General features: G+C 42.5%; 1 protein-coding gene across 2 annotated transcripts in view; it reads left to right on the top strand.

Annotated features, from left to right (window-relative positions):
• The first annotated feature begins 19556 nt into the window (after positions 1-19556).
• The window catches only part of LOC123997602 (nuclear factor 1 A-type-like), a 241295-nt gene continuing 234314 nt past the window's right edge, over positions 19557-26537 (top strand). The window contains exon 1 of one of the 2 annotated variants that reach the window (XM_046302013.1): positions 19557-20610. In XM_046302013.1, the coding sequence (XP_046157969.1) occupies positions 20584-20610 (27 nt within the window). In that variant the 5' untranslated portion in view covers positions 19557-20583. The remainder of the gene's footprint in view (positions 20611-26537) is intronic. The other variant, XM_046302019.1, reaches the window with a different exon arrangement.

Below are 26537 nucleotides of genomic sequence, written 5' to 3'. Positions count from 1 at the left end.
TGCTGTGGAGGTGAGAGGTGGGAGGGGAGCTATGCTGTGGAGAGGTGGGAGGGATGGTATGCTGTGGAGGTGAGAGGTGGGAGGGGAGCTACGCTGTGGAGAGGTGGGAGGGATGGTATGCTGTGGAGGTGAGAGGTGGGAGGGGAGCTATGTTGTGGAGAGGTGGGAGGGATGGTATGCTGTGGAGAGGTGGGAGGGATGGTATGCTGTGGAGAGGTGGGAGGGATGGTATGCTGTGGAGGTGAGAGGTGGGAGGGGAGCTACGCTGTGGAGAGGTGGGAGGTGAGCTATGCTGTGGAGAGGTGGGAGGGATGGTATGCTGTGAAGGTGAGAGGTGAGAGGGATGGTATGCTGTAGAGGTGGGAGGGGTGGTATACTGTGGAGGTGAGAGGTGGGAGGGATGGTATGCTGTGGTGAGAGGTGAGAGGGATGGTATGCTGTGGAGGTGAGAGGTAAGAGGGATGGTATGCTGTGGAGATGGGAGGGATGGTATGCTGTGGAGGTGAGAGGTGAGAGGGATGCTATGCTGTGGAGGTGAGAGGTGAGAGGGATGGTATGCTGTGCAGGTGAGAGGTGGGAGGGATGGTATGCTGTGGAGAGGTGGGAGGGATGGTATGCTGTGGAGGTGAGAGGTGGGAGGGGAGCTACGCTGTGGAGAGGTGGGAGGGGAGCTACACTGTGGAGAGGTGGGAGGGATGGTATGCTGTGGAGGTGAGAGGTGGGAGGGATGGTATGCTGTGGTGAGAGGTGAGAGGGATGGTATGCTGTGGAGGTGAGAGGTAAGAGGGATGGTATGCTGTGGAGGTGGGAGGGATGGTATGCTGTGGAGGTGAGAGGTGAGAGGGATGCTATGCTGTGGAGGTGAGAGGTGAGAGGGATGGTATGCTGTGCAGGTGAGAGGTGGGAGGGATGGAATGCTGTGGAGAGGTGAAAGGGATGGTATGCTGTGGAGGTGAGAGGTGGGAGGGGAACTACACTGTGGAGAGATGGGAGGGATGGTATGCTGTGGAGAGGTGGGAGGGATGGTATGCTGCGGAGAGGTGGGAGGGATGGTATGCTGTGGAGAGGTGGGAGGGATGGTGTGCTGTGGAGAGGTAGGAGGGATGGTATGCTGTGGAGAGGTGTGAGGGATGGTATGCTGCGGAGAGGTGGGAGGGATGGTATGCTGCGGAGAGGTGGGAGGGATGGTATGCTGTGGTGAGAGGTGAGAGGGATGGTATGCTGTGGAGGTGAGAGGTGAGAGGGATGGTATGCTGTGCAGGTGAGAGGTGGGAGGGATGGTATGGTGTGGAGAGGTGGGAGGGATGGTATGCTGTGGAAGTGAGAGGTGGGAGGGGAGCTACGCTGTGGAGAGGTGGGAGGGGAGCTACACTGTGGAGAGGTGGGAGGGATGGTATGCTGTGGAGAGGTGGCAGGGATGGTATGCTGCGGAGAGGTGGGAGGGATGTTATGCTGTGGAGAGGTGGGAGGGATAGTATGCTGCGGAGAGGTGGGAGGGATGGTATGCTGTGGAGAGGTAGGAGGGATGGTATGCTGCGGAGAGGTGGGAGGGATGGTATGCTGTGGAGAGGTGGGAGGGATGGTATGCTGTGGAGAGGTGGGAGGGAAGGTCACATCACCAAGCCCTAGTGTAGTGAGGAAATAAGATCACATCACCAAGCCCTAGTGTAGTAAGGAGAGAAGGTCACATCACCAAGCCCTAGTGTAGTGAGGAAATAAGATAATATAATAATAATAATATATGCCATTTAGCAGACGCTTTTATCCAAAGCGACTTACAGTCATGTGTGCATACATTCTACGTATAGATCACATCACCAAGCCCTAGTGTAGTGAGGAAATAAGATCACATCACCAAGTCCTAGTGTAGTAAGGAGAGAAGGTCACATCACCAAGCCCTAGTGTCGTGAGGAGAGAAGGTCACATCACCAAGTCCTAGTGTCGTGAGGAGAGAAGGTCACATCACCAAGTCCTAGTGTCGTGAGGAGAGAAGGTCACATCACCAAGCCCTAGTGTAGTGAGGAGAGAAGGTCACATCACCAAGCCCTAGTGTAGTGAGGATAGAAGGTCACATCACCAAGTCCTAGTGTAGTGAGGAGAGAAGGTCACATCACCAAGCCCTAGTGTAGTGAGGAGAGAAGGTCACATCACCAAGCCCTAGTGTAGTGAGGAGAGAAGATCACATCACCAAGCCCTAGTGTCGTGAGGAGAGAAGATCACATCACCAAGCCCTGGTGTCGTGTGGAGAGAAGGTCACATCACCAAGCCCTAGTGTAGTGAGGAGAGAAGGTCACATCACCAAGTCCTAGTGTAGTGAGGAGAGAAGGTCACATCACCAAGTCCTAGTGTCGTGAGGAGAGAAGGTCACATCCATGCTATGTTGCTGCAGGCAGCTACTTCCAGGCCTGCCTGTCTAGTAGACAGCAGGAGTGAGGGGGAAGGGGGGGATCTGTGTGAGCTAGACCCAGCTACTTACAGGCCTGCCTGTCTAGTAGACAGCAGGAGTGAGGGGGAAGGGGGGTCTGTGTGAGCTAGACCCAGCTACTTCCATGCCTGCCTGTCTAGAAGACAGCAGGAGTGAGGGGGAAGGGGGGATCTGTGTGAGCTAGACTCAGCTACTTCCAGGCCTGCCTGTCTAGTAGACAGCAGGAGTGAGGGGGAAGGGGGATCTGTGTGAGCTAGACCCAGCTACTTCCAGGCCTGCCTGTCTAGTAGACAGCAGGAGTGAGGGGGAAGGGGGGGGATCTGTGTGAGCTAGACCCAGCTACTTCCAGGCCTGCCTGTCTAGTAGAGGAGCAGGAGGGGGAGGGGGAAGGGGGATCTGTGTGAGCTAGGGGGACCCAGCTACTTCCAGGCCTGCCTGTCTAGTAGACAGCAGGAGTGAAGGGGAAGGGGGATCTGTGTGAGCTAGACCCAGCTACTTCCAGGCCTGCCTGTCTAGTAGACAGCAGGAGTGAGGGGGAAGGGATCTGTGTGAGCTAGACCCAGCTACTTCCAGGCCTGCCTGTCTAGTAGACAGCAGGAGTGAGGGGGAAGGGGGGATCTGTGTGAGCTAGACCCAGCTACTTCCAGGCCTGCCTGTCTAGTAGACAGCAGGAGTGGGGGGAAGGGGGATCTGTGTGAGCTAGACCCAGCTACTTTCAGGCCTGCCTGTCTAGTAGACAGCAGGAGTGGGGGGAAGGGGGGATCTGTGTGAGCTAGACCCAGCTACTTCCAGGCCTGCCTGTCTAGTAGACAGCAGGAGTGAGGGGGAAGGGGGGGATCTGTGTGAGCTAGACCCAGCTACTTCCAGGCCTGCCTGTCTAGTAGACAGCAGGAGTGAGGGGGAAGGGGGGATCTGTGTGAGCTAGACCCAGCTACTTCCAGGCCTGCCTGTCTAGTAGACAGCAGGAGTAGAGGGGGAGGGGGAAGGGGGGATATGTGTGAGCTAGACCCAGCTACTTCCAGGCCTGCCTGTCTAGTAGACAGCAGGAGTGAGGGGGAAGGGGGGATCTGTGTGAGCTAGACCCAGCTACTTCCAGGCCTGCCTGTCTAGTAGACAGCAGGAGTGAGGGGGAAGGGGGGGATCTGTGTGAGCTAGACCCAGCTACTTCCAGGCCTGCCTGTCTAGTAGACAGCAGGAGTGAGGGGGGGGGGATCTGTGTGAGCTAGACCCAGCATATGCCTGGCCATGCCAACAGCTTGCGTACGTTAGAAACTCGCCCGCAGGCCTCTTTTAAAGACTAAATAATGTTGGGCTCCTTGTCAGGTTGGGCCCCACCAAAACATGGTATGCGTGGGCAATCTGTTGGAGGGAGGCATAAGAAGTGTGGGTGTGGAGGCGGGGGGGGTAAAGAAAGAAATGAATGTACTTCATTTTCACCGACTGTCCTCCACATACCACTATTTTCGTACCTCTCCATGTTTGACCCCTCCTCACACAAGTTCTTAGCTTCTTGTATTGTTCCAGAGAGGGACTCTGAGGGAGAAATCTGAGCGGTTGTATATTTACTCATGGCTGAGCCGTACTTGCATCCGTTTTTGACACGTCCCTCCCAGTGTATGACGTATCAGTGGGATTCTGCCTGGCTGGTGACTTGGCGACTACTACAGTCCGGTCCAGAACAGCTGCAGGTCTCGCCACCTTGACACGTCCTATAACCTCCATTATGATGACAATCACTGTCTGTAGGTGGAGGTGCTGAGGCTTCTGCAGTGTATCACAGAGGCCTAGGGGTGAGGTAGATGACCTACTGGTTTTGGATTGTAGATCTCAGTTATATTGAGGTATGAGGTAGTGGTTTTGGGTAGTTATATTGAGGTATGAGGTAGTATTTTTGGATTGTAGATCTCTTATATTTTGAGGTATGAGGTAGTATTTCTGGATTGTAGATCTCTTATATTTTGAGGTATGAGGTAGTGGTTTTGGATTGTAGATCTCTTATATTTTGAGGTATGAGGTAGTATTTCTGGATTGTAAGACGCCTCATGGTTCTACTGAGGTAATGGGTTTGGCATGTTTCAGATAGCCTTCGTCATGAAGGATGTAGTTCTTGTCGATGTTGGTTCTTTGCTGTGCTGGGTTGAGAGAGGGCCAAGTTGGTGGCAGGCAGGTGGCAGCGGCTGGCTGTTACTACCTCACTCTGTCACAGTAGCAGCTGCAGAGGGAAATGGCCACAGTGTGTGTGTGGAGCTACAGTATCTGTTTAAAGAGGACCAGCTCATTAAAGCCATTGCCAGATAAAGCACTCCTGTGTGTGTGTGTGTGTGTGTGTGTGTGTGTGTGTGTGTGTGTGTGTGTGTGTGTGTGTGTGTGTGTGTGTGTGTGTGTGTGTGTGTGTGTGTGTGTGTGTGTGTGTGTGTGTGTGTGTGTGTGTGTGTGTGTGTGTGTGTGTGTGTGTGTGTGTGTGTGTGTGTGTGTGAGAGAGATAATATTATTGTGCAAGTTGGATGTATGTGTTATGTGTTTCTGTTTTAAACTGAAACACACACACACACACACACACAGGAGGTTGGTATTGGTGACATGTGGCGGTCTCTGCCGGTCTCCCCCTGCTCTTCCCAGAGCCCATCTGTTTGCCCAGCCTCTACCTTCATAGCACAACTGGCTCCACTGTTAGCGTGCCGCACCGTAGCGCTCTGCTCTGCGCAAGGCTTCTAGGCTCTGCTGCTACCGCTCAGACATTGAGCAAATAGTGGAGCAAATAGTGGCTTAAAAATCGACTGTTGTTTTCTCAATGGTCATTGATGAAATCAGTAGAAAAACAGCGTCCCCTCCGTTTGGGTAATGTTTTTCCAGTGTTGGTTGTTTAGTTAAAGTGTTGGGTAGAGGAGGCCGGTGCCAGGGCTTCTCCGGAGGGCACAGTAGTGTTACAGAGAGTAAGGGGATCCACAGACGCGCTGCTTGTTTATTCATAAGGGCTGTTATGGAGAGGCCTCGGAGGCAAGCTGCTCCAGAACTGGATAGTGTAATTACCCTGGGGCTAGCATATTAGCACACACACACGTGCACGCGCACACACGCATGCACACACACACACACACTCCCCCAAAATACCATTTCACAGCCATCGTGGACATATTGGGGAATGTTTTATTTACCAAGGCAGTGGTGTTGTGTGTGTGTGTGTGTGTGTGTGTGTGTGTGTGTGTGTGTGTGTGTGTGTGTGTGTGTGTGTGTGTGTGTGTGTGTGTGTGTGTGTGTGTGTGTGTGTGTGTGTGTGTGTGTGTGTGTGTGTGTGTGTGTGTGTGTGTGTGTGTGTAGTGCTCATATGGAATGTGTGACAGAAACCTATTATGACTTCAGGACAGCGTTGTTCACATAAACTTCACATGTTTTATTTGTCTCAAATTGACATACACCTTTATTCAAAGGTGCTGGGTGATGGATGAAAAAACACTTCTAACATGTTCAGAGTATGGTATAGAGCCTATATGTTAGTTCACGGTTGAGTGGTGGTGCAAGACCCCCATTGCCTCAGAATTTTTATGTTGGAGATTGCGCGTTGAAAGACCTCCCCCAGTGGTATAATTGTGAATTGTGTTAAGAGGAGTGGAACCGCGCGTTTCTCATGCAGACAGTGCGCTATGACGTGGGTTGTGGTTCAGTGGGTATTTTCTTCCTCAAGATCATCTTTTCAACCAGATCACGTCATATCAAGCAACGTTCTTAACAACAGAACATTACTTATTCTCCCGAGTGACACTGCATCTCAGTGCTAGAGATTTCACTACGAACACCCTGGTTCGAATCCAGGCTGTATCACTACTGGCCGTGATTGGGCGGCGCACAATTGGCCCAGCCTCGTCCGGTGACTGTCATTGTAAATAAGATTTTGTTCTTAACGGCCTTGCCGAGTAAAATAAAGGTTAAAAAAAATAAAAAAGTAGATGTTTAAGACACGGTATCGAAAATGCAATAACCGAATTCATATGTATAAAGACCTCATTCGAAATTAAAGCATATAATAAAGAATAATTATACATATATAAATGGATGCATTGTATAATAAATAACTAATTGTCATTGCCTTCAAAAACGTGTTATCATAGGGTTATTGTTAAATGATGCATTTATTTAAATGTAACTCATATATTCGAGAGAATAATCGACATTTGTGAGGGAAGAAATGTGTCTATGCATTATATTTATTTTATCATTATAATTTGGTGAATGTATTGTTCATTTTACTGCATACAGACAGCAGTTTGCTTCAAATAAACATTTATTTGGTTAAAAAAATATACCAGGATGCATATTGATGCTTTAAAAATTAAATCCTACACGAGGAAGACCTTTGATCTTTGTAAAGAACATTTGTCTTTAATAATATTCCATATTCCACCCCCCCCCTTCCCAAATTTGCCTTCTTTTATTAATTGAATAATCAGACAGTTGAATATAGAGGTACGGGAAGTAATAGAGCTTGTTTTCACCATGCAGCCTACTTTTGATGAGGTTATATTTTAGAGATAGGCCTATTATTGTAAATCATAGACAACAACTAGCACAAACAATATGAGTTGTTGATATGATGAGTAGCTACTTCCATCGACACTAACTTGTGGCCATATTTCAAAACAATGTAATTTCGCAAGGAAAAAAAGATCAGTTCGTAAATTAAAGTTTATACCTAACCCATGCCCGTTTGAAACGATGTGCACAGACTGTTTCTGACAAAGTTCAGATAATGTAGTTTTGATGATAAACCTCTAGATGGAGTGTCGACCTCCTTTAACGTGCCGAGGGAGTATATTTGAAGCAGTGTGTCGTGTAGATTTTAACATGACACTGGGCATCGAAATAACGAACATGTCTCAAAGAACAAATCCGTCGATTTAATGACGATGAAAACATTAAACATGCATTTCATGATTATGTAATTGATTTAGGACTACATATGTTTGTATTGACAAACAAATAGTTTTTCAGTGACTTCACGATTACAAAATATAATTGTTGAATATAGGCATGTGTAATTAATTTGTAGTTCAAAATCGGCTGTGTAATTGAAATTCTATTTAAATTAATGTCAATAACACAATTGCAATAATGTTGGTTATAGGGCCTTGGAACACTTATTTTAAGCATTGTTCAAATCATGCACCATCTGAACATAATATACATTTTAAAAATCTGAATATTTTTAGGACATCATCCCTGAATGACAAAAACAGATCGGCAACATGTATTGTAATGGGATAGGCTAGACCTAACATGTATTGTAATGGAATAGGCTAGACCTAACATGTATTGTAATGGAATAGGCTAGACCTAACATGTATTGTAATGGAATAGGCTAGACCTAACATGTATTGTAATGGAATAGGCTAGACCTAACATGTATTGTAATGGAATAGGCTAGACCTAACATGTATTGTAATGGAATAGGCTAGACCTAACATGTATTGTAATGGAATAGGCTAGACCTAACAGGTATTGTAATGGAATAGGCTAGACCTAACATGTATTGTAATGGAATAGGCTAGACCTAACATGTATTGTAATGGAATAGGCTAGACCTAACATGTATTGTAATGGAATAGGCTAGACCTAACATGTATTGTAATGGGATAGGCTAGACCTAACATGTATTGTAATGGGATAGGCTAGACCTAACATGTATTGTAATGGAATAGGCTAGACCTAACATGTATTGTAATGGGATAGGCTAGACCTAACATGTATTGTAATGGAATAGGCTAGACCTAACATGTATTGTAATGGAATAGGCTAGACCTAACAGGTATTGTAATGGAATAGGCTAGACCTAACATGTATTGTAATGGAATAGGCTAGACCTAACATGTATTGTAATGGAATAGGCTAGACCTAACATGTATTGTAATGGAATAGGCTAGACCTAACATGTATTGTAATGGAATAGGCTAGACCTAACATGTATTGTAATGGAATAGGCTAGACCTAACATGTATTGTAATGGAATAGGCTAGACCTAACATGTATTGTAATGGAATAGGCTAGACCTAACATGTATTGTAATGGAATAGGCTAGACCTAACATGTATTGTAATGGGATAGGCTAGACCTAACATGTATTGTAATGGAATAGGCTAGACCTAACAGGTATTGTAATGGAATAGGCTAGACCTAACATGTATTGTAATGGAATAGGCTAGACCTAACATGTATTGTAATGGAATAGGCTAGACCTAACATGTATTGTAATGGAATAGGCTAGACCTAACATGTATTGTAATGGAATAGGCTAGACCTAACATGTATTGTAATGGAATAGGCTAGACCTAACATGTATTGTAATGGAATAGGCTAGACCTAACATGTATTGTAATGGAATAGGCTAGACCTAACATGTATTGTAATGGAATAGGCTAGACCTAACATGTATTGTAATGGAATAGGCTAGACCTAACATGTATTGTAATGGAATAGGCTAGACCTAACATGTATTGTAATGGAACAGGCTAGACCTAACATGTATTGTAATGGGATAGGCTAGACCTAACATGTATTGTAATGGAATAGGCTAGACCTAACATGTATTGTAATGGAATAGGCTAGACCTAACATGTATTGTAATGGAATAGGCTAGACCTAACATGTATTGTAATGGAATAGGCTAGACCTAACATGTATTGTAATGGAATAGGCTAGACCTAACATGTATTGTAATGGAATAGGCTAGACCTAACATGTATTGTAATGGAATAGGCTAGACCTAACATGTATTGTAATGGGATAGGCTAGACCTAACATGTATTGTAATGGAATAGGCTAGACCTAACAGGTATTGTAATGGAATAGGCTAGACCTAACATGTATTGTAATGGAATAGGCTAGACCTAACATGTATTGTAATGGAATAGGCTAGACCTAACATGTATTGTAATGGAATAGGCTAGACCTAACATGTATTGTAATGGAATAGGCTAGACCTAACATGTATTGTAATGGAATAGGCTAGACCTAACATGTATTGTAATGGAATAGGCTAGACCTAACATGTATTGTAATGGAATAGGCTAGACCTAACATGTATTGTAATGGAATAGACTAGACCTAACATGTATTGTAATGGAATAGGCTAGACCTAACATGTATTGTAATGGAATAGGCTAGACCTAACATGTATTGTAATGGAATAGGCTAGACCTAACATGTATTGTAATGGGATAGGCTAGACCTAACATGTATTGTAATGGAATAGGCTAGACCTAACAGGTATTGTAATGGAATAGGCTAGACCTAACATGTATTGTAATGGAATAGGCTAGACCTAACATGTATTGTAATGGAATAGGCTAGACCTAACATGTATTGTAATGGAATAGGCTAGACCTAACATGTATTGTAATGGAATAGGCTAGACCTAACATGTATTGTAATGGAATAGGCTAGACCTAACATGTATTGTAATGGAATAGGCTAGACCTAACATGTATTGTAATGGAATAGGCTAGACCTAACATGTATGTAATGGAATAGGCTAGACCTAACATGTATTGTAATGGAATAGGCTAGACCTAACATGTATTGTAATGGAATAGGCTAGACCTAACATGTATTGTAATGGAATAGGCTAGACCTAACATGTATTGTAATGGAATAGGCTAGACCTAACATGTATTGTAATGGAATAGGCTAGACCTAACATGTATTGTAATGGAATAGGCTAGACCTAACATGTATTGTAATGGGATAGGCTAGACCTAACATGTATTGTAATGGAATAGGCTAGACCTAACATGTATTGTAATGGAATAGGCTAGACCTAACATGTATTGTAATGGAATAGGCTAGACCTAACATAGACCTAACATGTATTGTAATGGAATAGGCTAGACCTAACATTTATTGTAATGGAATAGGCTAGACCTAACATGTATTGTAATGGAATAGGCTAGACCTAACATGTATTGTAATGGAATAGGCTAGACCTAACATGTATTGTAATGGAATAGGCTAGACCTAACATGTATTGTAATGGAATAGGCTAGACCTAACATGTATTGTAATGGAATAGGCTAGACCTAACATGTATTGTAATGGAATAGGCTAGACCTAACAGGTATTGTAATGGAATAGGCTAGACCTAACATGTATTGTAATGGAATAGGCTAGACCTAACATGTATTGTAATGGAATAGGCTAGACCTAACATGTATTGTAATGGGATAGGCTAGACCTAACATGTATTGTAATGGAATAGGCTAGACCTAACATGTATTGTAATGGAATAGGCTAGACCTAACATGTATTGTAATGGGATAGGCTAGACCTAACATGTATTGTAATGGAATAGGCTAGACCTAACATGTATTGTAATGGGATAGGCTAGACCTAACATGTATTGTAATGGGATAGGCTAGACCTAACATGTATTGTAATGGAATAGGCTAGACCTAACATGTATTGTAATGGGATAGGCTAGACCTAACATGTATTGTAATGGGATAGGCATAGACCTAACATGTATTGTAATGGGATAGGCTAGACCTAACATGTATTGTAATGGGATAGGCTAGACCTAACATGTATTGTAATGGGATAGGCTAGACCTAACATGTATTGTAATGGGATAGGCTAGACCTAACATGTATTGTAATGGGATAGGCTAGACCTAACATTACTTTGGTGTTGCGAATGTTTCAATTTAAAAGCCCTATTTGTGCCAATTCTCGACACGTGTATTCAGTTCATTCACAGGTAGGCCTATATTTGAACAAAAATATAATGCTCCAACCACTCCATTTTTAAGTTGCTTTAAATGATGGGTAGATTGTTTTTGCAAATAACCCATCCCCGATGAATTAGTTTTGTATTTGTTGAGAATGGTGTACCTTTACCTCAAAGCAGAATCCACATGAATTTATTCAGACTAAAAGTTGTCAAAATGGATAAAACACGGTGTCTATCTAGCCCGCCATGGGTGATTTAAAATGAGATGACCCCATACCTTTCTCACCATATCTTCGAAAAGTCGACCTGCAGCGAGGGGAGATAATCTATTCTACATTAAACATCACAACAACAACAACAACCAAGTCTCATCGCCATTTGCCATAAACGTTTAGATTTCGATGAGGCGGTCGCCGAAATGTATTTGATTACCCCAAATCTTCGGTATACATTTATTTTGAGTTCTTATCCTTGCCTACAACAAACATATAGGAACATTGTTTCCTTTACACATCGAAGAACTTGGCATGTAGAATAAATGTTTTTCAGAACTCTGTTTTGTGCTGTGCCCATTGCAGGTTTTCAGCTGTCGTGAGTTATTAGTAAGATTGATGTCATGAAGAATAGCCTACGACCGCTTTGTTTTATTGCACTATCCCAACAGGCTAACGCAAACAACTGACACACATGTCTTAATACGAATACCAACTACTTTATTCAATTCTGAGTCAAGTTGTCACATGCTTGATCCGTTTTACTGCCGATAATGAAATGGCCGAATACCCTTAACTATGCAAGTTTGTACAAACTCTTTTGATTACCTCTGCAAATGTCAGATCATAACTTTGGAGCTGTGAAAAGAACTGGTACTGAAAGTTGGAGACAATGTTGGGGACAACGTGTGTAGGCAGTTCTTTCTCTTTAACCTGTATTCGCAAATGCGCATATTACAGTCATATATAACAATATTTCACTTCAAGAATAGCCCTGTAATCATCGTTAATATGGTTTATGATCCTCCAAGCTTCTGTTACCTTGCACTCGCAGAAGCTTTCGTAGAATGACAGACTCCAAAATGTTGTTCCAACACATCCTTAATATTCTGATGTCTAATAAATGACCCTGGGTTTGACAACGTCTCAAAACGTATAGGCTATATTCGATATTGTTATTCCAGTGTTTGCTATTCAAATGATTTGTTTGTAACTGCGCGCAGCCCCTGCCCCTATTAAATTGGGCATATTGTATTGGGCAGCCCCTGCCCCTATTAAATTGGGCATATTATATTGGGCAGCCCCTGCCCCTATTAAATTGGGCATATTGTATTGGGCAGCCCCTGCCCCTATTAAATTGGGCATATTATATTGGGCAGCCCCTGCCCCTATTAAATTGGGCATATTATATTGCAGCCCCTGCCCCTATTAAATTGGGAATATTGTATTGGGCAGCCCCTGCCCCTATTAAATTGGGCATATTATATTGGGCAGCCCCTGCCCCTATTAAATTGGGCATATTATATTGGGCAGCCCCTGCCCCTATTAAATTGGGCATATTATATTGGGCAGCCCCTGCCCCTATTAAATTGGGAATATTGTATTGGGCAGCCCCTGCCCCTATTAAATTGGGCATATTATATTGGGCAGCCCCTGCCCCTATTAAATTGGGCATATTATATTGGACAGCCCCTGCCCCTATTAAATTGGGCATATTGTATTGGGCAGCCCCTGCCCCTATTAAATTGGGCATATTATATTGGGCAGCCCCTGCCCCTATTAAATTGGGCATATTATATTGGACAGCCCCTGCCCCTATTAAATTTGGCATATTATATTGGGCAGCCCCTGCCCCTATTAAATTGGGCATATTATATTGGACAGCCCCTGCCCCTATTAAATTGGGCATATTGTATTGGGCAGCCCCTGCCCCTATTAAATTGGGCATATTATATTGGGCAGCCCCTGCCCCTATTAAATTGGGCATATTATATTGGGCAGCCCCTGCCCCTATTAAATTGGGCATATTATATTGGGCAGCCCCTGCCCCTATTAAATTGGGCATATTATATTGGGCAGCCCCTGCCCCTATTAAATTGGGCATATTATATTGGGCAGCCCCTGCCCCTATTAAATTGGGCATATTATATTGCGCAGCCCCTGCCCCTATTAAATTGGGCATATTGTATTGGGCAGCCCCTGCCCCTATTAAATTGGGCATATTATATTGGGCAGCCCCTGCCCCTATTAAATTTGGCATATTATATTGGGCAGCCCCTGCCCCTATTAAATTGGGCATATTATATTGGGCAGCCCCTGCCCCTATTAAATTGGGCATATTGTATTGGGCAGCCCCTGCCCCTATTAAATTGGGCATATTATATTGGGCAGCCCCTGCCCCTATTAAATTGGGCATATTATATTGGGCAGCCCCTGCCCCTATTAAATTGGGCATATTATATTGGGCAGCCCCTGCCCCTATTAAATTGGGCATATTATATTGGGCAGCCCCTGCCCCTATTAAATTGGGCATATTATATTGGGCAGCCCCTGCAACGATTAAATTGGGCATATTGTATTGGGCAGCCCCTGCCCCTATTAAATTGGGCATATTATATTGTGCAGAATGTTGCAGAAAACACTATAAAGACGTCTCTCGAGCCATTCTGTTACGGGATTTAGCTAAGAGCTGGATCGATATTACTCGATAAAACAAATACTAATAAAAATCAGGATATGCGCATTGCATTGGTTTCATTTGGAATTGGAATAAATTAAGGTGTTCACCTTTTAGGCTTAAAATGAAATTTAATAATAATAATAATAATATATGCCATTTAGCAGACGCTTTTATCCAAAGCGACTTACAGTCATGTGTGCATACATTCTACGTACGAACCAATCCCTTCATGTTATTTTTGCGGTAATTAATAGACAAACCACATGATATATGAATGTTTTTAACCTGTGATTGTAAGCATTGATAATGGTTTATAGTGCCCTGATACGCTTTTGGCCTATCTCCCTTAATTAAACCCTGTTTGTGCGCTACCCAAACCTTGTCCAGTCCGTGCGTAAAACCAATTTCTTCTGAACCCTTTGTATAGTTTGATTACGTTGCCAAGTTGGTCATTTCTCAGCGGTATCTGATATTGATATTCTGAAACCCAAAATATCAAACTCGACTTGAAGCCCAATTAATATTGGAATTCAATACATTTTTCAAGACACCTTAGCAATCAGACTGATATAGATTTAACAGGAGATCTCATTTGTATCTGGTAAATGTAATATCTGTAGCATATACTTATTGGCGTACTTGTCCCATTTCCTAAATCCGTTATATGCATATTTCACCTGATAGTAACTTAGATCGAATGATTACAATGCTATTTACATTGGAGTCATTTAGGAGACGCTTTTATCCAGAGCCACTTACAGGAGCAATAGGTTTAAATGCCTTGCTCACGCCACGGGCACATCGACAGATTTTTCACAAAGTCGGCTTGGTCATTCGAATCAGCAACCTTTCGGTTACAGGCTCAACGTTCTGAACCGCTAGGTTACCTGGCATTGAATGGCTGTTGTATGTGAAAGGCATAGAGGCTAGGCAAAAGTAAGCTACAGTAACCAGTGACAGGTACGGCATTCCACTGTGGCAAATAGCGACCCTACATTTTGACACTTCATGCAAACCTGTTCGGTGCATGTTGTACGCACACAACATAATCTTCTAAGGATGGACCATTTGAGACAGGAGAAAACACTTAAATGATGACTCGGGACAAACTTGTTTTTCTTACAAAAATATGTTAAAAATGATCATATTAAATATAAAACACTTGTCTGGATTTCATTCATTTCATATCGGAGTTTAGACTACATCGTTGCACTATAGGGATGCTTGTGTCTTTGATATGTCATGTTTGTTTTTCCATTATTTTTACTCGTTACATTCCAGAGTCAAGGGGCATGTAGTTCCCACCGACATAACAGCATTTGCTGGCTTATAACGGTTTGAAACATTTGCTGGCTTATACCGGTTTGAAACTTTTGCTGGCTTATACCGGTTTATTATTTATAAGTCTGAAAACGGAAGATATGCGCGGCTCGAGCTTGCCTCGTTGAAATCCACGTTACTGCAGGTTAATAGCGTTCTGTTCAGCACGTCTCCACACACAACAAGCGTTTTGACATGTACACGTCACCATGCCTGGGAACCACCGCCCCTCATTGCTCAAAAGAATGATAAGAGGCTTTGACCTCAATGAGAAACACTTATTGGAGTTCCGTGGAATGTCACCTCTGCTAGCCTAAACGTGCGCACTCATAGGCTAGGCTACTTCATATAACAAGCAAAAACACAGTGTCATTGAGAAATTCTGTTTATTTGGATATTTGAGCAAATAATCAACACCACCACTTTTCGTGTCATGCCCCTTGTAAAATGTTTAGCCACACTCGCATACATAATATCAGCTATTTCGGCTACAGTTGCAGAATAGGTCTCTTTCACACAAAATATCTAACTGCTTTCAACCGCAACGGCCAAATCAACACAGTAATACATACAGCCCACAACAATTCAATCATGTCGATATGCTGCTTAACTTGCCTGCTACCACACAGTTCAGAAATAGAAATCCAATCGCACTTAAATTGAATGTAGAAGCATCAAACAGGCCTACGACTGTCATATGACATGATTATGCATGCCTTCTAATTCAATACGACCCACCGGCACACCTCTGGTTGATATTTGCCATATCTCCATTGGGAAGCAGTAGAAAATCCGCTGCAAAGAATTGGTGTTAGTTTCAGTCGACCAGCCGTAAACTTCGCCATCAGTGGAGTTCTTAGATAGATGCTCATTGTGATGGTATAATGCTGCTTAGATGTCCAGCATTGCAACAATGCTCTGGTGCTAAAGCAGCAAGAACGCGCTATAACCTATACTTATTGACGTGTTTTCGTTCGCAATATAGGCGCCGCGGCATTCCTCCCTCTGTTCCAAGCGCGCCGTAGATTTATAGGAAGGGTTAAGAGAGTGCGGTATGCAGCAAAATGTAGGTTAAAAAAAAGCTTTTCCGTGCGGGAGCAGAACGCAGACCGGGGTCTATGGCACTCGACTCGGACTCTGATTTGCCACTAGGCTATGTGACTCCGCGAGGGGAGGAGATGGCAAGAAAGAAGTGGCGTTCAGTTGCCGCCCGGGTTCGCGTGGTTACTATGCAAATTGCAGCGATTGCGGAAATTAACAAGGGGGGACTCACTGAATCGATTGCAACTTCTGCACAAAGTCTATCAAACCAAGCTGAGACAATTTTGCCAGGTTTGGACCTCAGTCAAATATGAAGGAGTGAAGAAAGGCTCCCTGACATGGTTTATTTTTGGGGATTAATACAACTAGAACTGTTTTCCGTTGCGCTTTATTATACTTAATAGATTCAGTGTAAAATACTCACACCGGAAGCAAGTTGTACTTTTTTCACTTCGTCGCAACAGTCTAAAGTTGCTCACGTATATTCACTTTATACATTGCAATGGTACGTGCAAATATACATCTTACCCTCTATTTTTACACTGAGAAGTAATTGACATGTGCATAAACGTGGTGTGTACGGACTATACACAGGTTAAATGTAGGCTAAGAAGTCTTCTGCTTTTGTAAACGGATTTGATAAGAGTCCGTGTCAGACTGGTCTGTGTTGCCAGCTATGTATGCAAGTGCTGATAATGCAAATAAACTTGGCATTAGGACAAAACAGAAGAGCATTGCGCTCCCGGTGTTGCCGTCTGCTAGGCCATTCTAGCGACCAGAGTGAGAGATACATTGTTTCGTTATGTGGTAACAAGTTGTTCTGCAGAGTAAACGAGCGATAAATGCATACCGAGAAATGCTGGTGATATGGGTTTGTCCAATAAAATGGATGCTGGATTCCAAATCCTAGAGTTTAGTCCAATCAGAGGACGGAGCTCTAGCGTCGCACTGACGGCATGGATACGGTGAGGCTGGCAAAATGCCGTTAGCAGGTTAGCCTATTATCAATAGAGGTTCTATGCGCTGCAACATGAGAAAATACAGTAGCCTAATAGACATCTCCTGAACCTATTGTGTCCGTTCAAGCACACGAGGTAGTGAACAACATACGTAGACCATTTTCCTTACGCCGCACAGTTATTGTGGCGTAATGGTGTGTGGCTTGTATTTGCTTCAAGGTATTTATTAACATGAATTACTTGAGCAACACACGATCTATAGTCCATATAGTGAATCAACACTTCAGTGAGGTATAACGGTTGTGTAATATCCCTTTCGGGCTGGTGTGAGGGCTTTCAGTAAATGCAAGCAGCCTTTCCCTACTTATATTATTATTATATTATGCTGTAATAGCAATATATAATAACCGTTGCAAGTGCACCTTTGGCGTTGTTGGTATGTTAATGCTCCCTTAGACCGTGAACAGGCATGCATTTGGTTGCGGAGTCTCGCTGTCTTGGTGCAGGTGTGTGTGGAGAGTGTTCTGAAGCATCAGAGACCACACTCGCCACTTGTGGACGCTTCCCTGGTGATTTTCTAGAGGGCGCACAAATGACTTCTCCCTCTGGACGGAAGTTGTTCACTAATAACAAATTCGGACAGCGCACACAGAAACAGAGTACATTCATGACACACACACACACACACACACACACACACACACACACACACACACACACACACACACACACACACACACACACACACACACACACACACACACACACACACACACTCACACTCACACTCACACTCACACTCACACTCACACTCACACACACACACACACACACACACACACACACACACACACACACACACACACACACACACACACACACACACACACACACACACACACACACACACACACACACACACACACACACACACACACACACACACACTTGATCCACGGGCTGCTCGAATTTTTGTCAGGACAATCTGATATTTTGGAGAAAAATCCGTCAAAATTCTTCGTCACACCAAATGTTGGATGCCTTTACTGTAGGCTACTTGGTATTTGTCTTACTTTTGTTTAAAACACACTGTAAATGGGCCTCTAAAATGCGAGTATTGCTTTGTTGACATTATTTCGATGAAGGGCAGGTGAAGCAGACAATAGGCTACCGATGCCAAGGCGTTTGGGTAGTATGGAACTTTAGGAGTATTATGGAATGTTGGTCAGTCTTTTGATATAAGCTCTATACCCAAGTTATTACGCATGCTTTACGCACGTTGTGTTCACTATTGCCAAGTAAACAATTGTTTGTTTGATGCTTTGTTTCATTACAATTTATTATTTTGTATAGATGGTTATGATTGAAACTTAATGAAATAAAATTCAAGCATCAAGTGTTCTTTAATTAATGCGTGGAGTTACGCGATGCTTTGGTTTCGGATAATATACATAGCTTCGCTGTGGATAGGAGAAGATCTTACTCATGCTTACATAATGGCATGTGAGTTAGGAAAATGAGTGGTAGCCTAATCTTATCTCTCATATGGCTCTCTCTCGTTTATATTATATAATTGTGTATGTATGGGGATTTTGTTATGTAAAGTTTAATGCACTTTATTGAATGGTTGGGGTCTGCACTCGCTGTGCACCCTCTGTGCACCCCTCTGTGCACCCCTCTGATTAAATGTGTTGTGCAAATAGACATGAATTGGCCAAGCAGACATTGATTTGCATGTAATGTAGCATATGTCAGTTACAATCAGCCAATACTATTAATAGATTAATAGCCTAGTAACATATTAATAGACTATTCATTTCAATGATGACCAATAATTCTAATTAGGCTATAACGTGTTGTAAATGTCGATAGTTGGAATATGGAATACAGTAAAGCCTACTTAGTCCGACGAATGTTAAAGTTTATCATTTGTTCAAAAGGGGCGGTATATCTCCTATCGACTGTGTGGTGATCCCTCGAGCTCTCTCCTCCCAGCTATACACCGTCTCGTTTGCTTTAAAGATCATATAAGAGCATTTATTTAGCAGTGTTGGTGTTGCAGTCTTACGCGATCCCTGCTCTTCCTGATTTAAATTAATAGGTTCGCATGGTTTGCATCAGTTTGAAAAGCCATATCATGGCGGGGCTAAGAGGCACAACTAGGCAGTTTATAATTTGAACATTTTAAATAGGCTATGTAGACGATATATTACTGTCCCGCATGTTCATTGCAGGCTACATTGCAGGCTATGTAGGCATATAGGCAACATTACTCTCCCGCATGTTCATTGCAGGCTACATTGCAGACTATGTAGGCATATAGGATACATTACTGTTCCGCATGTTCATTGCATTGACGTTGGTCTCAGTAGCCTACTTCCTTAAAAGCGTTGATACTTTGGGAGCTATGTTGAGAGGTGAGCACAAGAGTTTGTCCTCCGCACACAGTGGACAAAAGTGAATTGTAGCTGTATGGAACTCAGTGCATGCTGTTATAGCTACTCTCCGCGGTTAAAAGATTAACAACGTGCTCGACACTCAACCTTATATAAATGTAGATCGGGTGCTGAATCCTCGTATGTAATCCAAAGAACAAAATCCTCCTCCCCGCCATATATACAGGACAGACGAAAAACGGATTCAATTTATCGTCTCCTGTTTAAGATTATTTTCTAAACGGAAACCATCTGTCGGGCTTCAGCGATAAGCAATTGGTTGGGTGTTCAGAGGCATTACTAGATCCATTAGCTACCGCACCCTTCTCGTTCGTAAATCCGACAGACTCATGCCAGAGTTAGATCCACGGTGAAGCAAGCCGCACCACATGCCTTCAATGCTTTCGGTTTTTGCAACCTTTCAGTGAAGTGAATGAGAGATATCTTACCGAGTCCAGAAGAACGACCGTCTGACAATCAGATTTTTTTGTAACGGTATTAATACGATATATCAAGATTTGCACCGTTCGAAGATCCCTTATTTTTTCCTCTTTCCTGTGATTTTTAACCTCCGCTACAGCCAGTCTGCGTTGGGACTTTTCTTGTGTTGTTTAATATGCCTCTGGTGAAAGTTATGAGTTCTCCAACAAAGGGACTGCTCTACGGCTTTTACTGCACTGTACGGTAGATGAATGCGGAGAGTGGAAGCGTTGTAACTCGAGGCGGGGTTAAAGTTCAGCTCTATGCAGCGGTGAAGCGTTCGTTGCAGTTCGCAGAGTTGGAAATGTGAAAGCAAGAAGCAGGCTTTATTTTTCTCTCTCCCTTCTCTGTCTCTCCTTTTTTCCCTTTTCACACACACGGACACAGCCACCACGCATACACGAGCAGACACGGACACACACTCACACACATAAACACGCAGACCCGTCACAGCAACCAAAACACACACACATACACTCACACACACACACACGCATACATACACCCTCCAAATCCAAGATTAGATACAACAGACATGTATTCTCCACTATGCCTAACACAGGTAAGTGAGCCTTTCATCTGTCTCTACCCATTTGTATTGCATTCATGCTTTCTTCCTCAGGGACAGGGTGATATGGGTTAACGTTGCTCAAGGCATGTAACTTTGTGTGCAGTAGATTCAGCATTCCTGGTTTGTCAGAGCCGTCTGAACTAACTACCACATGGCGGATGGCGCCTACCTCCTACATATATGCACACACGTATATGCATGTCTATTTTAGTTAATATTAGACATTGACTATCTCGATGTCAAGCGCGCTTTAACTTGGGCTACTTTTTGTATCCAGAGTTTCGATCCAAAAATGATGGTGGCCTCTCCTATAAGTTACATGTGCACCTTGTTGTCGGCGCGTCTTTCCACATATTTGATATGAATGAATGCACACAATGTTTTAACATGGGGTACATCATTTTCCAAAGCTTCCCCCGGTCGGCTTCCAGGTCCCTGCCTGTTGTCACTTTGTAGCGATTACTCCTTTGAACACAATATTTAAAATACTGCAATTTGCTTGGTCTAAATTGCATCCAAAAATGATCCAAATTAAAACTGTTTCACAGTATCGAGTCCCCGCCACTCTCTGGCATTAAACTTTGCCACTCTCTGGCATTAAACTTTGCCACTCTCTGGCATTAAACTTTGCCACTCTCTGGCATTAAACTTTGCCACTCTCTGGCATTAAACTTTGCCACTCTCTGGCATTAAACTTTGCCACTCTCTGGCATTAAACTTTGCCACTCTCTGGCATTAAACTTTGCCACTCTCTGGCATTAAACTTTGCCACTCTCTGGCATTAAACTTTGCGGTGTGCCATGTGCACGGGGAAAACACAAGTTGGGACATTACACTTTTCAAATAGGCTACTAGGCTACTATTATATTCGATTTTTATGGATATTATTGTTTTTATTTGCGCACTATGAGTGACATGTACTATGCACTTCCTCAATAACTTCGATTATATTTAAGAATTATTCAACAACTTTCTGTGCTCTAAGATAGTTGTCTTTTCTTGGACTTGTTGTTAGAGTTTGATACACGAAATATGGTGGTTTGTAGGCCTGACCTAAAGTTAGTCAAGGTGGGAACGCTAGTGGAATAGCTTGCTTAATGATCAGTTGCATATCCGTAAATGTCGTTAATGTTTAAAAGCATCATCGGCCTGTCGTTCCTAAAAAAAATCTAAATATTATTTTAGCAAATGTATCTTAATACAGTTATGGGTTTGTTTAAGATGAGAAGATATTCTCAGTACGAGTAGCCTGGGTAAATGTAAGATCTCCAGGAGGAAAGTTGCAGCTGCGTGTCAGCAAGGCACAGAAACGATCCATCTATATTCCATACATTATGTTAGGGGTTTGTTGAGGTGACAGAACAGAGGGCCCATATACAAATGTGAATTAACAGAGAAAAAGCGCACTTATTAACTGTAACTATAATTGTTCACATATTACAATGTTATAACAACATATATTTTTTTCTCTTTTTTTCCTCGTTATTGGAGGGCAGAAACTGAATTGTAGTTGTAAAAGTTCGGATGGATTTTTGTGTGTGTGTGGAATAGTTTTCATTGCCTAGAGCTGCATAAGGCCACAGTATGATTGATTTTTGAAATTGATTTCATATTGACCACCAATAGGCCTATCTATTGGCCTTGTCTCAAGTCAGTTGTACTTCAGTTTTGATCATATTTCCCTAAGTTGATTTCATGTTTTCATACATGTACTTATCATTATTATTTTGACCACACAAATGTATGTAAATGACAAGTACCTGACTTAATAGCAATGATGGGTTCTGGTCCTGGACTTGCCAACCGTTACAATGGAAGACCTGTTCAGAACCATTAGTGCTAATTTACCTCTAGTGCCAAGCATTACTGATAAGTCCTGAATATGTATCTATTAATATTTAATACGGTTGTACAGTGCATATACAACAAGACATAAGCAGACTGAAACCTGATAATAGTTGATGGACACTAACTTGAGAAGGGACATCTGGAGAAATTTCTCGCTTGAGTATGTAAAATATTTATTCATCCTAATTTTGCCTGAATCTGTTTTATTTCTTAAAACATGACTAGGGTAATTCACATGTACTACAATTCATCTCAGCTGTATAAAACAGAATCTGTACTAATTGGCAAATTCTAAGTATTGACAGTTGAATGATATATTGCAAAGACGCTGTATGTAATAAAATCATCATATTTGGGGAAAAAATACTTATAATCAAAGTCTTTCAATTGATTTTATATATATTTGGCATATCTGGCAAGTTTGATTTGTGTGTCGAATCGTATACAAGACATGCAGGCCTAAAGCACTTCCACATGTTTTGTTCACTGCAAAGCATGAAATATTATACCTAGAACTGAACATTGACATTCTTTGTGCATTTGTAGAAAAACTATTGATAATTGCCAGAATTTGTCATTGCGTACTGCCTTCGAGGCACATGGTAGTGTTTGTGTCTAGAGGTGGAGAAGATATAGAGATAGAAACAGTTGTGCACGTTGCATGGCTTTGGAAAAACATGCCCCTTACGGCCTACACGAGGGTGTTCGAAGATTTACCTTTGTGTAATTGCTCCAATTGATTAGCGAGGCGTCTGCTCTGTTTGAGTCTGTTTACTGTTGTGGGCATGGAGAGGAGAAAGTAAGCTCATCGACACACTCCCATAAGTACCTCTGTGTTGTGGCGTGGGTGTCAGTAGGAGGGGATTACCATCATTGCTATTTTAAATGACAGTTATTCATGAGCTGTTGTTACAGGCCTGTTATTTGGAAACATTAGATCTGTCACCAAGGTGAACAGAAATAAAACAAACTTCACAGCTGGAAGTTCAACTTAATATTTTCTACTGACACACTTGTATCAGTAAATATACACTACTCTAGTAGTGGAAATGCAGCAGATTATATATATTGAAATGAGGCCTATACATGAAGTGGTTGAGGCACCTGTGCATGTGTTTTATTTACGTAACAAAAGCAGCAGAAATGCAGAATGTAGACTATGTAGGTATTGTTCAAATGGCCCGGAGACAGGGGAACGGTATATTTTAATACAGAAAACACAGATAACAATGCTCATGTCAGCCATGAAGAATTTATATTTCATAGCACATTGGCTGAAGTTACTTCAGTTGGAAATGCCATTTACTGGTTTTTAAAACAATACCATTTTCATGCCTATGAGACAAGGGAGTGTGAGTCCTTTTGAAATTCGATGAAAAGGATGGTGTCATGCCATCCCAGTCAGAGGTACAGTATTTCCACAAAAGTTCTTTAATCTATGAATGGTTGAGTACATTTTGCACTGACTCAAATTAAGATCCTACATTTGTAGTTGAGCACGCTTTGTACTGGCTCAAATTAAGCTCTTTACATCTGTAGTTGAGCACACTTTGCACTGGCTCAAATTATGATCTTACATCTGTAGTTAGGCCCACTTTGCACTACCTCAAATTAAGATCTTACATCTGTAGTTGAGCACACTTTGCACTGGCTCAAATTAAGATCTGACAGCTGTAGTTGAGCACACCTTGCACTGGCTCAAATTGAGATAAGACATATGTAGTTGAGCACACTTTGCACTGGCTCAAATGAAGCTCTTACATCTGTAGATGAGCACACTTTTCAATTGCTAAAATTAAGATCTTACATCTGTAGTTGAGCACACTTTGCCCTGGCTCAAATTAAGATCTTACATCTGTAGTTGAGCACACTTTGCACTGGCTCAAATTGAGATAAGACATATGTGGTTGAGCACACTTTGCACTGGTTCAAATTAAGATCTGACATCTGTGGTTGAGCACACTTTGCACTGGCTCAAATTAAGATCTGACATCTGTAGTTGAGCACACTTTGCACTGGCTCAAATTAAGATCTGACATCTGTGGTTGAGCACACTTTGCACTGGCTCAAATTAAGATCTTACATTTGTGGTTGAGTACACGTTTCAATTGCTCAAATTAAGATCTTACATCTGTGGTTGAGTACACTTTTCAAATTCTCAAATTAAGATCTTACATCTGTGGTTGAGTACACTTTGCACTGGCTCAAATTAAGATCTTACATCTGTGGTTGAATACACTTTGCACTGGCTCAAATTAAGATCTTACATCTGTGGTTGAGTACACTTTGCACTGGCTCAAATTAAGATCTTACATCTGTGGTTGAGTACACTTTGCACTGGCTCAAATTAAGATCTGACATCTGTGGTTGAGTACACTTTGCACTGTCTGGGGTGGTAAAATGGCCTGAGGTGAAGCCTACTCCAGACCACTCACAACTTCACTAACCTCTACTGAGTGTATTTGGGAAATTAAAATACGTCTCTGATGGAGTGGTGATTTCGCATTGTTTAAAAAAAAACATTTGTTTGAATTTGATTGGTGCATTTTAAAATGTACTGTTAGAACCGTGCCTAGTCTAGCTTGCCCCCCCATAAAACCCACAGCATACTCACTGTACATATGCATGTAAACACTCACCTAGAAGAGAAGCATATCTGCTCCGTTGCTTATAGCGTGATCTAGTGTGGCATGCTGGTACAAAATTGAAACGGAGTATTTGGAATTGGTACACTTATAAGTTTGAGTTGGAACGGTGTATCCGTATGTCAAATCAAATCAAATGTATTTATATAGCCCTTGTTAGATCAGCTGACATCGCAAAGTGCTTTACGGAGGGGATTTGTTTTATATAACGGGAAAGATTTTCAGGTTCCAGTGCTCTTTTATTTTCTCATTCGGCAATGAACGCTTTTAGTATATAACGGATTTCTACAAAGGAGTTTAGTTACATTTCGTCTCTTTGGTAGCTCAGCTGTGTTTATTTTTTAAATCTAAAATGTCATTGTAGTAAAGTGGGACCAGGCTAATATTGTGTCGTTAATGATCGTTTGTTCAATAGACTTAATGTTAGTGGTCATTCATCTATTATTACAATTTCTTTGAACCTCAAAAATATTCTGGTGTGAGTTTGTAGACGCGAGACTATATTAAATATGAGATAGTAGTTTTAAGAGGTTGTTGCCTGGTTGCGTTGTGCTGCATCGTTCTGGCCTAGTGTCGTGCTGTAACATTTACATGGCCTGTATTAGGTTGTGAGGCCAGCTTTTGAGAGGGAGCATATTGTCCAGTGTGTTACTGTGCTAGTAGCAGGTGTAACGGACTGATCCACAACATGCCATCTATCCACATTCTTCCTCTAATAGATGTGCAGGCAGCTCTCCCTGCTAATAACCCACATAATGTACCAGTCTTTCTGAGCGAAACGTTTCTGCCTGTACATCTCTCTGTGTGTGTGTGTGTGTGTGTGTGTGTGTGTGTGTGTGTGTGTGTGTGTGTGTGTGTGTGTGTGTGTGTGTGTGTGTGTGTGTGTGTGTGTGTGTGTGTGTGTGTGTGTGTGTGTGTGTGTGTGTGTGCGCGCGCGCGCATGTATATATGTTTGCAATGGCGAACAGTTAAAAATAGACATTCAGCTTTCCCGCTTGGCTGTTGCTTTTTCTATCACCTCTCTGGCAGACACCCACAGAACCACATTCTTGCCAGAGAGCCAAGACACGGCCGTATTTCACACTGCTCCCTCTTTGTCCGCACGGTCCAGAGAAACTCCTCCGTTAGCCCGTTCTCCGTGTGTTAATGAAACGGGCCCACATGCAAAAAATGACGTAAATACTCATTAATACAAACGTGGCAGACTTTGCATATTATTCTGAAATGGAAAATGTTAGTTTTCTAAAAAGTAATTTTTGGAATGATATTCTATCAAAGAGAAGTAGTGCATGTTCTTTATTGCATTCCTTCATTGCCGAGTATTTCGGATACAAGTCAATTAGTGTTTACTCAATGTATATCTGATTTCACAAGATTAATTGCAATGATTATTGTTGCTCTGCCTTTTATTCGATTACATATACA

This window comes from Oncorhynchus gorbuscha, linkage group LG02, assembly GCF_021184085.1.
Source record: "Oncorhynchus gorbuscha isolate QuinsamMale2020 ecotype Even-year linkage group LG02, OgorEven_v1.0, whole genome shotgun sequence".
Taxonomy (NCBI): domain Eukaryota; kingdom Metazoa; phylum Chordata; class Actinopteri; order Salmoniformes; family Salmonidae; genus Oncorhynchus; species Oncorhynchus gorbuscha.
Note: the sequence above shows the minus strand (reverse complement) of the source record. Positions and strands in the feature narration are given on the sequence as shown.